At 38.1% G+C, this 13,458-nt stretch overlaps 1 protein-coding gene across 2 annotated transcripts in view; it reads left to right on the forward strand.

The window, feature by feature from the left end:
* The window catches only part of LManII (Lysosomal alpha-mannosidase II), a 77,104-nt gene that overhangs the window by 4,284 nt on the left and 59,362 nt on the right, over positions 1–13,458 (forward strand). For both annotated transcript variants that reach the window (XM_090408954.1, XM_090408952.1), the window contains exons 2-4: positions 12,166–12,268; positions 12,472–12,645; positions 12,822–13,015. In XM_090408954.1, the coding sequence (XP_090265080.1) occupies positions 12,166–12,268; positions 12,472–12,645; positions 12,822–13,015 (471 nt within the window). The remainder of the gene's footprint in view (positions 1–12,165; positions 12,269–12,471; positions 12,646–12,821; positions 13,016–13,458) is intronic.

Genomic DNA, 13,458 nt, shown 5'->3' on the forward strand with positions numbered 1-13,458 from the left:
TAATCACCTTCGACCTCTATATTTCGTTCATTAATGTGTCTGGTTTCTATAGAAATCAACTGGGAATTTAGGGATGACGAATTCTTTGGGTGGTTTGTTTAAGTGACAGAGCCGTACTCATTTAGTACTTTGTGTTTAAGTATTTTTAAATCGGCGTGATTATATTTTAAAGCCATTTCATTTGCACCGATATTTTATCGAAGACCCTTGTTTCGCTTGAATAATGGATTCGTGATCTGAATCTGCTGAATAAATAACAGGTATGCCCTTATGGTAAGCACACTCGGATCATTTACACGCATTCCCAAAGTGAAATTAATCTGCTACCCGATTACAGTGAAAATCAACCCACAGGAATAACAATTCAATCCTACTCTCTGCCTTTGAACTAACTTTCTAACCCCCCCCCTTGGTCACTTAATGCAGCGTTCCTGCATTGTAAATAAGACCAGTAGCGAATATTTTACTAAAATCCAAATATATGTGCCGCCCAAACCAAGTGGCTTCGTCAATAAAAGTGTGATTGAATCTCCAGATTTCTTGCTTCCTCTGCACGGACAAAGTGATTCGAATCTTCCGTATGGTCTATTTTTTTTTAGATAATACAGTTCACAATCAGGAGTACTCATTATACGATTAATTAATACAAAACCATGTTGCGATTCGCTTATAAATTTAGAAAGAGCAAGAATGCAGGTTGAGGACAAAATTAACGTGTCCGCCTTCTATAGGAACTGATTACAATTTTGGAGAGGCGACCCAAAATATCTTCGCAGATCTCTTTATCGACATTCAGTTGAAAGTCTTTCAACGAGAATGGCAACCGTAATCGAGACCACAGATATGGACGGAATTGCATTCTACTTTGTGAAAATAAGTTCTTAAATCATCAAGTTTTCTACCGTATAATTTTTCAACTTGACGTGCATGATTATGTGCATGTATGAGTTGCCCCATCTTCATTTATTCTAAATTATATGAGAAAATATGTTGCATTTACTTTTTTTCGCTCAGGTAAAAGAGCAAAATCAGTGGATGTGTTTATAAGTGCGTTACTTACTTATGATTCCATATTAATCGATTGTTTTTAAAACATCTAGGCGCTTCTAAATGGTTTTCGATTCCTCAGCTGACCTCCCGTGAGAATTAATGCCCCAAAACAACCCGAGCATTTAGCCGAGGAGAAGTGACACTGCATGAAACCTGACACAAGCCCTGCGTGTTTGTGAACTAACTTGAGGAGTGCAATTATCAGGATGCGAGGTGAAATTTCCTCTTTAGACAGAGTGGAGTTGAAATATGCATAATTTTATCATCTCAATTTATCCACAAATTATGCCAAACCCTAGTGGCGACGAAAAAGCTGCCTTACAAATGCTCGGGATTATCAGAATCTACTTGGAGGGCTAAAGGCGCGTAGAGAAAAACCGGCAAGCAGAAGGCAGTCCATCAAAGGCAGCGAAAAACAACACGGTAAGTCACTTCCTGACTTGTTTTATGCTAGAATGCAAGATTTATTGAATTCACGCGTGGAAGAAATAAAGAAAATTTTCCAAGCACACGAAGAGTGTTTAACATGCTACAACGACAGCGTAGCCGAAGTACTAGAAACAGTTCTTGGCATAAAATGCAAACTGCAGACGCAGGAAAACATGAAACTACGAAACGAGGTAAACATCCTAAAAATACACATAAAACATATGATACAAAAAGGAAGGGAACAAAAATTATCTGCAGAGGGAATCCCAAGTGACACGACAGAAGCTTGTCAATAACATAGTCATACGAATTTCTACATTAGCGGTAGCCTAATGTGGGAATTCCTGTGACCGCAATCGATATCACTTCAGTCCGCTGTGGACCGCAACGCAACAAAGATAAACCAGCACCAATAGTCGCACGTCTCAGCAGCAAAAATCTGAGAGATCGTATTCTTATTGCATTCAAAAACTCAAGCCAACAACAGCAATCCCATACTACGAGAACCTGCTATTCCAAGCCATAAAGACGAAAAGAGGAAAAAACTACGAATCCATGTGCACTAAAGACTCGCAGTTATTTATGCGAAAAGAGAATCGGAGTCGAGCATATGTAATTGATCCGCTTCTGATCTAATCCTGTATAACTTAGTAATATCTTACCCCCATAATATAAGGCAACTGTAAGTATCTTAACACACTCTTAACGCAAACCCTGGTGAACACGTCCAGACAGAACTCACTGAGGGCACTTCAGTAGCTCACTTACGAGAGACACTGAACCCTTGGGAAGACGATCTGCATGCAGCCCCTGAACTCACCATTTTACATAACAACATAAGAAACACTGGCTTACCCTAACAACACAGATTAATGACACACACATAATAATTCTAACGGAAATTTCTATAAACGATACAGAGTCACATGTGCATGCAATATTAACAGTTTTCAATTGGTGTCAAAAACCACAAGAGGAGGTCGCATTATGGCCTTTATTAACGCGGTTGTGGAGTGTTGCCGAAATCCCCAAAAAACCTTGAACATGCGGAAACATTGCTATTAGAAGTCAGTGCTAACAAAAAAAAAAAAAAAAACACGAATATGTGTTATTAATATAATATATGGGCCTCTGACACAACCCCTCAAAATTTCCTAGGTGAACTAAAAACGTGGATAAACGTCATCACCATTCGCACAACACTTCTAATATGAAATCTGAACATTAAAATGTTTGATCTAATCTCAACAAGAGAAGAAATATTGAGAAATACTCAAAATCTTGCAGTGATGACATCATCATAAGAACGCCTACAAAGTCATACACATCATCATTAATAATGAAAAAACAGAGGATCATTACCACTTTCCACAGCACTAGAACCAGCTGCTCCATCAACACGAACAAAACAAACCAGTCGACTATCAATAGCAAAAACATTATAGACGACCTCATAAAAAAAAAAAAAAACAGAGACTAGAACAGACCGCGTAGTTTAGAGGATCTAATAACTTTGTATGAAAACTTTTCCAGCGTTTTACATAAATATAAAGAAATGTCAACACAAAGTTTTAAGAAAAGAAAGCAAAAAGACACAAATCCCCTGGATAAACAGAAATACTACATAGAATTTTCCTTAAGAAGAGATCTTTGAAGACATTAAAAACATCACCTAATCACACCCAAATACGAACACTATATTAACAGACAACAAATCAACTAACAGTCAAAATACACACTGCAAAAAAGAAACTATTACTTCCAGAAATTTTCTGCTGACAGGGGCAATATAAAAAAAAAAAAAAACATGGTCGACACTCAACGAATTGCTTAATACACGACGTAAAATATTCCCACAAGACTTCATCGCCAACAATTTTGTCAAGACAGAACCAAAACAACTAGCAGAATCCTTGAACCAAAACTTTGTAAACAGCATTACATTACTCAAGGCAGACATCCCTCCGATCATGCCCAATACCAAACCGACCTAATACAATCAGCAGCAAACTACCTTTTTTCCATCCGTCTCCAAACCCGAACTGAAAGATGCTCTCTCGCAATTAAACCCTAAATTCTAGGCTTAGTACAGCTCGTGACACTTCAGCCAATTATGCCCTCTTCGCGCGAATAAAACCAATGTGTGTTTATTGGTTTTTCCACTATGAATTTCCGCCATGCCATGGACAGATCACTCCTCACTTTCGCGGCCTCCTCTGCTTTTTATTTTTGACTGGGGTTTCTACTGGGATGATCGTCGGATCCTCACACACTTTAAGAAGTGAATATTTCAGCAACTCAGAAATGTATTTCAGAAATGAAAGCTGGTTTTATTCATAATAAATGAGGTGAAGAAGCCAAGCAACGTGGTGTAGTTTTAATAGTTCTATTGACTTGTAAAGGGTTAACTTAGCTAGCAGAAGTGTGATCGAAAAGTCATTTTGTCTGTTCTTCCAGAGGAATCCAATTACTTAAAGTACTTGCTTGATTCTGGCGATATTCAGGTTGGGGGGGGGGGGGTTCATTGCTTGAAGCGGGTCTAACTTTTAATTTCGTTTTCGGAAACGACCCTTTTAATGCAATTATGTTTCTTCCATTCTGCTATCGTGAGGACAATCGTGGAATATAAGTATGCGCGTGTTTCATTATGAAGTTTGAAAAATCAGATTGTTGCATGCTTAAGGTGACTTCTTTTTAAAAAAAAGAGAAAACAACTGAATGTGGTATTTCTATAGCCATGTTCAAATATTATGGCGATAACTGCCATTTTTTTTATCAGAAACGTCAAATGGCTTTTGTCAAAAAAGATAAGCCAAAGTTGACTTTTCTTTTAAAAGTGACTAATCTTTTAAGACGATAAATTTTAATTTATAGGTTAATTAAAATCTAATTTCAGGGGACTGTGAAAAAAAAATTTTTTTTTTTTAGTTTTGATATTAGATAGAACCTAAACGTTATATATAAACAGAATTACACACGCTTTTAAAATATACTTTTAGTTTCTACGTGATTGTACACCTTTGCCTTCTACTTGTGTTCGACGATAACCGTAATATCACCGAGTGTCAAAATACGGTTTGGCTAAACAAGTGATAGTTTGTTCATGCACTTGATTATTTTAAACACGTGCGGCTTCAGTCAAGGTTGGATGTCATATGATGGTTTGCGTTAATAAACAGTCTGGGACGAAGACACAGGTCAAGGGTTCCGTCGAGATATTATTTGCCCGGATCATCCGCACGAGCTAAAGATAAAGTGTCGCCTATTTCGAAATAGCAACACAGTTCGGAATACATCGAGGAAACGTACATTTCCTCGATGTGCAAACCTTATCCTCAATAGGAACTGCTGATATTCATCCATTCTCGCAAGCGTTTCCACTTTCTAGATTAAACATTTGTTCTGTGAAGCGAAGCGAAGGATGCGTTCTTTAAAATTTTCTTTTCCGGATAGTCGACAAATCTGAAATAGCAAAATTAAGTTTAATCGTTGTGCTTTGAAATTTTTTTTTTTATAGAAGAGAATCTCGTGAAGCCAATTTAAATCGCCACACACAACAGGTCGACTTTGGTCCAAAGTAATGCGATGGGATGTGGATGAATTTGTTTGGGAATCCAACTGCCATCATGATTGTTATTTCATCTTCTATGAAATAATAATCCCTAAAAAAGCTGTAAAGCGAAGATAGATGTCTCTGCCGGCTACTGGAAATGATTGTTCAAAGTCGAAATCTTCCGAGTAGGTATATATATCACAGCGGATTCATACTCGAGTAAAAAATAAATAAACAAAAAATAGGATAATTCTTTCCATTGAGAATTTGCCTTTTGGAGGATTATATAATCCGGAAACCGTGCTCTACGGAACAGCAAAACACGATATCTTTTCAAGCCACATCAGCTGCAGTAAACAGAGCGGATGTCGGTCTCAATCCAGGCTACGAAATCATCAATCGCCTAAAAACACATTCACAAATATCCACGCCAGGAGTAAATTTCAAACTTTTAGTCTGCTGAGTTAAGAATGGACACGCTACCCACTGCGAACCAATCAGGTTCGCAGAATAATCAAAAAGTGAGAACAATAACAATGAGTTTCAAAACAGATGCGAATCGCGTGCTACAGCTTTTGAGTTGCGTAAACGTTTTTGTTTACAAATAGTAAGGATCAAACGTTCCGAACAGTTGAGTGAGGAAATCCAGTCCTTCCGGTTGAAGTTAAGGAAGCATGATAGCTATTGGCACTCCCTCTTTCAATAAACAATACACCAGATTTTCTGGAATTTTTGTTGAGGATTGATGCAACCTCGTCTGAACAGAACGTCTGATTTGTCAAGAGTATGAGTTAAGGCAGTCCTAATGAACCTGGTAAATACTTCGGAAGGGGGGGGGGGGGGACATTCATTTTGGTAGAAGGCAACATGGAGGAGAGTGTATTGACTAAAAAGAAAGCAGATCCCAAATTTATATTTTCGAAAATCCTTCAAGTGATTTAGAGATTGCAGCATGAATGCGATTGGAACTCTTTGTAGGGATGCACTCAATCTCGGGTGTAAGTAGTTATATCGCGTAAAGAAGTCGTTTCCTGTCGTAATCAACGGTATGCATAACAGTTCTTCCTTCGTCTTTTTAATCGCTGGTTGCATTTTCCATCTCCGAGATTTTAAGGCTTTAAACTCGAAGGGAGGCAACTTCAAGTTTATTGGAATCACTCGAGAGAGGGAAATTACTCCCAGTGTTATGAAGGGAATCGAGAAAGGAAACATTTGTTTCCGTGGAAGTATGACGGCGTGTGGACATGTCGACTACCCATTTGTTCATGGCAAGGTAATCGAGTGCCAGTTTGTGCTACAAGGGAGGGGTCGAATTTGCGATCAAGTACGCGTCTGTGTTTATTAAAGAAGCGGCGGAGAAAATGTCTGGAGACACATTCAGTGGGTCAGCTACGGGACGGAAGGGAATGGTCTCTTATAGCTCAGAAATAGAACGAATGTTAAGGGAGAGAGATATCTTGTTTCGCCACTCGAAGTTGACTACGTAAGAGGAACTTACTGCGTTGAACTTACCCCCCCCCCCGGTCCTATCTAAAAATAAACAGAAGCAATTATCGAACGTTCCACTCAAATGGGGAAAAAATCGGAAGAAGCATCATGTGCGCATCGCTACTAAAAGTGGAACCTATTGTTGCCATGGAAACAAACGTCATATCCGATTGTTGCTACGAATAAAAGTTCATTATACACAACGAAATGCATATTCAGTCAAACATCATCGTGATTAAATCTCAGGAAGAATACGATACTGGAAAAGATAAAGAGGGATTATGCTAATCCTTCAGGTGGAGCTCATCTCTGAGGTTCGATGTTCGTCACACAAGTTATCTACGTCAAAATAATGCAGAGATCAGTTCCTGTGGGCGATTAGCACACAAATAAGTAATACAAAATACGTAAATAAGTATTATATACAAATAAGGCAGAAAATAAATAAATACGCTGATGACAAATGTAAGGAAGCAAGATCGCGGACAATCATTAAAAATCAATAAAACTTCATTTTGTAGTGAGTGTTTTTTGTGGGGCGACTTGAAATCGTCACAGCAATGGAACTCGGAGCTGGTTTTAGTTTTCATGTGCTAATCGCACTTTATTTATGGTCAGTTGGGAATTTCTTTTATCATTTCGAATCAATTTGACGTTTAAAATGTCTTAAACCAAAAGCGAGATGACTAATTTTAGTCGAGAAGGTGTAAAATGGGATTCAAAATAGCTGCGAGGGGTATTTAAATACTTTCCGATGGACAAGAAAAACAAACGTAATAGACGATGATTTGCATCGCCTGTTGTGCTCAACTAATGCGTTCGACCGTTGCGTTTATAACCATCAAAGTGATTACTTTTTTCCGCAGAAAATGCTTGCTCCTATTTTTCACAGGAGCGTTTTAAATATATGTCCCATCACGAAAAAATCACATTTTCCAGACTTCTCTGTCTTTCTCTTCTAATTTACGTGTGGCACCATTCATTTCGCTGCGTTATGTCATAATCACGAGGGTCTCCCTAACTTATCCTCCTGTGAAACAACCTGATGATGCTGCGGACGGTTGGTCTCCATTATAACTGATATATTAACGACTGCTTTGAAAATAATGAAGTTTTATTCGCCATTTTTCATGCACTTCGCATTGATAAACTGTGCAGCTAATTAATAACGAGAGCGCATCATTAATAAACATTCCTCTAACTGATCTGTTGGCGAAGACACAGCATGGAGCGCTGTGAGTTACCATACGGCTGATGTTATTTATAGCAGCACAGCCACTTAAAGACATTGCAGTAAACGAAATGGAAGACTTGACAGACAAGTAATAATATCGAACTACACGTTTAGCTAAGATATGAATAAAAGGTTGACTGGAAAAGATTTGCGGTGAAACTCGAGTGCAGTTATATTGTGGTTGCACTCCATCATCACTTACGAGAGATAATTCAGCGTAGTTGCGCCATCCTTTTTTTCCTCGTTGTAACCTTATAGCCCATTGGTGCAGTGGGGTAACTAACAGACCTGCTGTGAGAAACCTGCTCTACAGAGCAAACAGGTACATTTTCAAGCCACTTTAGGCTTGCGAATTTAAAGAACAGACTCTAAACTCGTCAAGAGAATGATTCCCGGGTCCCGTTTCACAGGAATAAGAGTTTCGTCCTACCTTTCACTGGAAAACCTTTTAGACGAAATCAGTGCAACTCTATCGTTGTTTTTGGCTGCTGTAATGGATAGCGGGGTGACTGACAAGCAGACATCAGAGAGTGGAATCAAGGCGAATGGGGGTGACTAGTGGAGTGTTCCAGGGCTCTGCACTAAGGCTACTACTCTAATTTTTATACCAATGTCATAGCGGAAGATTTAAGAGAGAATATTCAGTTGTTTGCTGAAGATGTAAAACCTTGGAGGGCAATAGTTGACAAAAGTGATCCTGCAGAATGATTTAAGTAACTTGACAGTGCGGGGAAAGGTTGGTAATTTAATGTTGTAAAATGTAAGGTTATGCACTTCTGGATGAAAAGATTAAACACTTTTTCTGTAATCATTTTAATGGATTACAGAAAAATTCACGATTGTAGAGATCTGAGGGAGAGTGAGAGTCGATAACGATTTGAAGTTCGGAGGGAATATTGCACAAGTTGCAGAATAGCTTGTATGATTATTTGGATGTTGAAGAACACATTAACAAGGAAAGGTTATGATCCTTCTTTTTTTAAAGCTATGGTTCGGTCACATCTTGACTTCTGTGCACATATTTGGTCGCCTCGGAGATCAGGGGGTGGTGGAGAGGATTCCGAGACGGGTGACTAAACTGGTGACAGGTTTGTGGAATGCTCTCTTTGAGGATAGATTGAAGATGTGTTGGTTGTAGAGTTTAACTGACAGGCGAAGGAGATGGGATACGGTAGAAACTTTTATACGCTACTAAAGGGATTCTATAAGATAGATACGAAAGAAATATTTCAATATATGTGTGCTAGGGTCAGAAAATGGAGTCACCCTTGGAGGTTGTGTGGTTAGTAAGGGTGTCAAGGACGTGGTTCTTTGCTTGGAGATTGGCGAATGAGTGGAATGGATTACCAGAGGCTGTTATGAGTGCACCAACGGTGAATAAGTTTGAGGAGAGGTATGATAGGTATTGTATGAATAATGGTTAGCACGGATTTCCCGTGCTAACCATTATTCCATGGAGATACCCGTATACTAATAATAATATTTTAACCAGAATGCACGTGATTATTTTGTATGCGATCTTAATTACCATGAGTGTCCGCTTTGCAAGGTTAAATTAATTTTTGCTAATTACTTAATTTTCGAAAGTCCTCAAATGTACGAACAGGTGGATGGTCAAAATTAGGTTTTTAGATCCAATTCTGAACAGGAAAAGAAGAACTAGTTTTAAGGTTGCCGACCGCAGCCTTAAAACTAAACTCCCAACGTATGTTAGGTGATTTTTCTTAGGTCATTCAGTGAATTGAAATGCATGAAACGCGATATAAGTGATTGCATTTACTTTTCATTTCAATAAAAATAACAAACACTTCGATAGATTTTCGGGATAAGACTTGCAAATTTATTCACTTCGTAGAAAGCACGACCTAAATTTTAGATAGCAGACAAAATACATCGCAATACCCATTCACCGCCACAGACGGAATACAAAACCGTAAGGGGGGGGGGGATAGGTTAATTTATTGTATTTATGGTTGTTTACAATAGTGGTGCGTTGGTAGCCGAGTCCAGTTATAACACGCAAGCCACCCAATCCTAACGAAGAACTCGTTTTTATAATAACAGCATAAAAGCAGAAGTTGAAATAAACTGCGCTTGTGGTCGATCCTGATGCTGCGTCCTCCGTTTACGGGAGGAAGCTGAGAATCATTACGCATTCGAGAACACACTTCAGTTTGACGACCGCTGGTTTACAACAGCAGAGCGAGAGGAAACATGCTATAAGGTATAAAAAAAGATTACAATTTAGAAACCCAGCGAAGACTCGAACTGCTTCATTATAATGATGCAGCGATAGTTCAGTCCGAAGAGACACATTCACCTGAATTGAATCCAGATTTTTTCTTAAGGCACTCCAATTCACGAAGGTTGTAAAGCTGCGCTATTGTAAGTGATTGTAATCTAAACACGAACTAATTAGGTAATCAGTATTGCGAAAAACCTAAGGGTAAGACAATCTGGTTTCCTTGCTCTAGAGAGGGTACACACAGAACCTTTTCAAGGCACTTCGGCTCTCAAATAAGAAGGCTCACACCGAGTGATAAAATTCATCTCCAACCAAACAGGCATTCAAGGACATCAGATGATTCGAACCGACAATCCATGCATTACTGGAGAGTGGAGGCAATATCCGTTCAGCTACCCACGTCAACAGAACATTTAGTGCGCGAGGATATAACGTCCCTTTAGTTGAATTGCTCTGCCAATTCTATACGATCTCATCGATTTCGCGTGCAGATGGTAGGACTTTCTTTCCAAGGATATTCGATCGATAGACATAACACGCTCGTCTCATGGCATTCGTTGCTTCAGCGTAATTTTAAAGAATCACTCGGTCGTACAGATCGGTCAGTGTCAAAGGTTATTGATTTATGACAAGAATCTACAAGACGTTTTTAATAAGTGTTGGTCAGATTTTTTGACCTGACAGACTGAATGTTAAATAGAACAGAAACTGCGTATTTCTACAAAAATACATTTTTATACTCAGTTATAATTAGTTACCTCCTTCCTCCTCAGGGGACTCATTCTTCGTCAGTCTTGGATTCAGACTCCTGACTCGTCAAATAATTTGCTTAATTTGTCACTAAAATGTTCAGTCAGTTTTATGTGCGAATATTTAATGAATTAACAAAACAAACTGTGGATACGACTTTATTGCATTACACGTACACAGTACAAATGGATAATGATCCATTTATAAGGACACGGGCTGCTATTTTATTCTGAGACTTATTCGATCAGTCACTTTAAATAAATTCAACTAACTGTTCTACATTTTCTCTTTCTGATGCATGTGAATAAAGTTAATAACTAGTTCAACTGAGTATCCCTTACAATTATTTCTGTGGTCATTGCCATAACAGGTATTCCGTATCCAGATGACGTTATAAACAAGGAACGTCCTTTATATCCTTTTGGTTCTTCAAGTTAGTTTCAACTATGCCGTGCAGTATCTGTAATATAAAAATTCTGAGCTATTCTTCATGAATCATTTAAATTCAAAATATTGCCATTTCGTAAGCTTTATTAGTCATTCACGAAAGATTCTCACGTGAGTTTAGTCTCCAGTTAGCCCACTGTGTTAGCAAATTAAATAAGGAGAAAGGAAGAATATCGATAAGTACCTGGATATTTTAACTTCTTGAATTACATGCGATTCACAGTCAATACAATTAATTACGCAATACATGGACAAATGTTTCTTTTTCTATTATTTTTTATTGTTATCGTAAATAAGTGGTCGTAGGCTCTTCTTTCGTAGCTCATTCGCTGTCTGCTATGCCCTTTGATCGGAACGACTTGGATTCGAACCTCGTTCTAGAAGGTGAGGTACGTTCGTTTGGGCTTTTGAGCTGACGATAAGTTAGCCAGGCTCATACGAAGGTGGAAGGCGAACTAAGTAGGAAAATCAGCAGTCATGTAGACCAGCCACCAGAACAAGTAGGTTGCGAAAATCAATCTGGGTAGGTCGTGGGCATTAAGGGTCTGTAAAAACTCCAGATTATTATTATTATACCCAGTTAATAATAATTTATTATTATTTATTTATCTTACATATTATTATTATTATTATTTATCTTAAAGTGCCGTTTGTAGCTTTTTTGTTTCTATTTATACAGGGTGGCCATAAAATAACTTTCCCTCTTTGGAGGCATCTGTAGCTAAAACCAATAAACGGAATGAGGCCAAATTTTATTTTGAGACTTCCTATCGGCGACTTTTGGTACTAAATCTGTTTTTCGCGTAAATCATCTCTCCATGCCTTCAAAACTCTCAATATAAAATTTGGTCTCATTCCGTTTATTGGATTTAACTACAGATGCCTCCAAAGAGGGAAAGTTATTTTATGGCCACCCTGTATATTCCTTTACTGACAAGATATTCATGGTTCTCTTTTCGATTCCTATAGAACTGTCCTCAAGGGAAACCTGGAATGATAAATGTCCACATAGTGAGTCACACACATAATGATGTTGGATGGCTTAAAACAGTCGACCAATACTTTTATGGAGGTAAAAGAAAGAGCCGATAGATTATGGTGCTTTAAGTAAATTATTTTGGTTTTAATTTCTGAATTCTTCTGCACTAACCTGAAGGATAAATTTAAAAATATCGCTCTATTAACATTAAATTATAGATTACTAAAGAAGAAGTGCACTCATTCAAACGTTGTCGTACTCAACCTTAATTTTCACACGCTCAATGTTCTTTCCAGCTAACCAATCAATCCAGAGAGCAGGTGTTCAATACATTTTGGATTCTGTTGTGGAAGAATTGCGTCACGACCCAAGAAAGAAGTTCATTTACGTAGAAACTGCCTTCTTTTGGAGATGGTGGAACCAGCAGCCGGATTACATCAGACATCAAGTACAAAAACTTGTATATAACGGTAAGTTCAATAACATTCAGTTCAAACAAGTTTAGTATGGTGTCAGCAACTCATAAATTATCCCTGTTATTTGGTAATGCTATGAAAAAATGACATAAGTCTCTAACCAATCGATGTTTGTTCATTCTTATACATTCTTTATTCTCAAATTCTTAATTTTCGTGTAACTTCTTTAGGTCAACTGGAATTCATAGGTGGAGGATGGAGCATGAACGACGAAGCAACAACCCACTACAGTTCCATTATTGACAACATGAGCTGGGGATTTAGGAAACTGAAAGATTCTTTTGGACAGTGCGGTGTTCCTCGTGTCGCTTGGCAGATTGATCCATTTGGCCACTCCAGGGAACAGGCGTCTCTCTTCGCACAGGTGACTTACTCTTAAACTAACCTATCTTAATCAATGTCGATAATCCTGATCAGGGATAACGATTTTTCTGATTTTAACTTGAAAATAAAAACAAAGCTTTCGCCAAAATACCCAATAAAATGTGTGTTTTGGAAGTGGCAGGAAATGAAAGGAGGAAATGCGACAGCCATTTTAAATTTAAATGTAAATTTCATAGCTCAGAACAGGATTTTAAAAGTATATTTATTCGTTCATGACACGACTTTTAAGGAAAAAGCCTTTGGAAAAAAGACGGATGAAAAGGATTAACAGTTCGTAAATATTTTAGTTGTGACAGAGTAGTGAGCCTGAAGATGGAATGGGATGGAGAAAATATTTTACAAGTGAATCGACGATGAAAGATTCTGTTTGGGAGTTGAAGTCAAAAAAGATTGCGACAATTCGATTGCAAAACGAAAAGCTGA

This window comes from Typopeltis vanoorti, chromosome 19 (genome assembly GCF_054136105.1).
Source record: "Typopeltis vanoorti isolate ZY-2024b chromosome 19, IOZ_Tvanoo_1.0, whole genome shotgun sequence".
NCBI classification, from domain to species: Eukaryota; Metazoa; Arthropoda; class Arachnida; order Uropygi; family Thelyphonidae; genus Typopeltis; species Typopeltis vanoorti.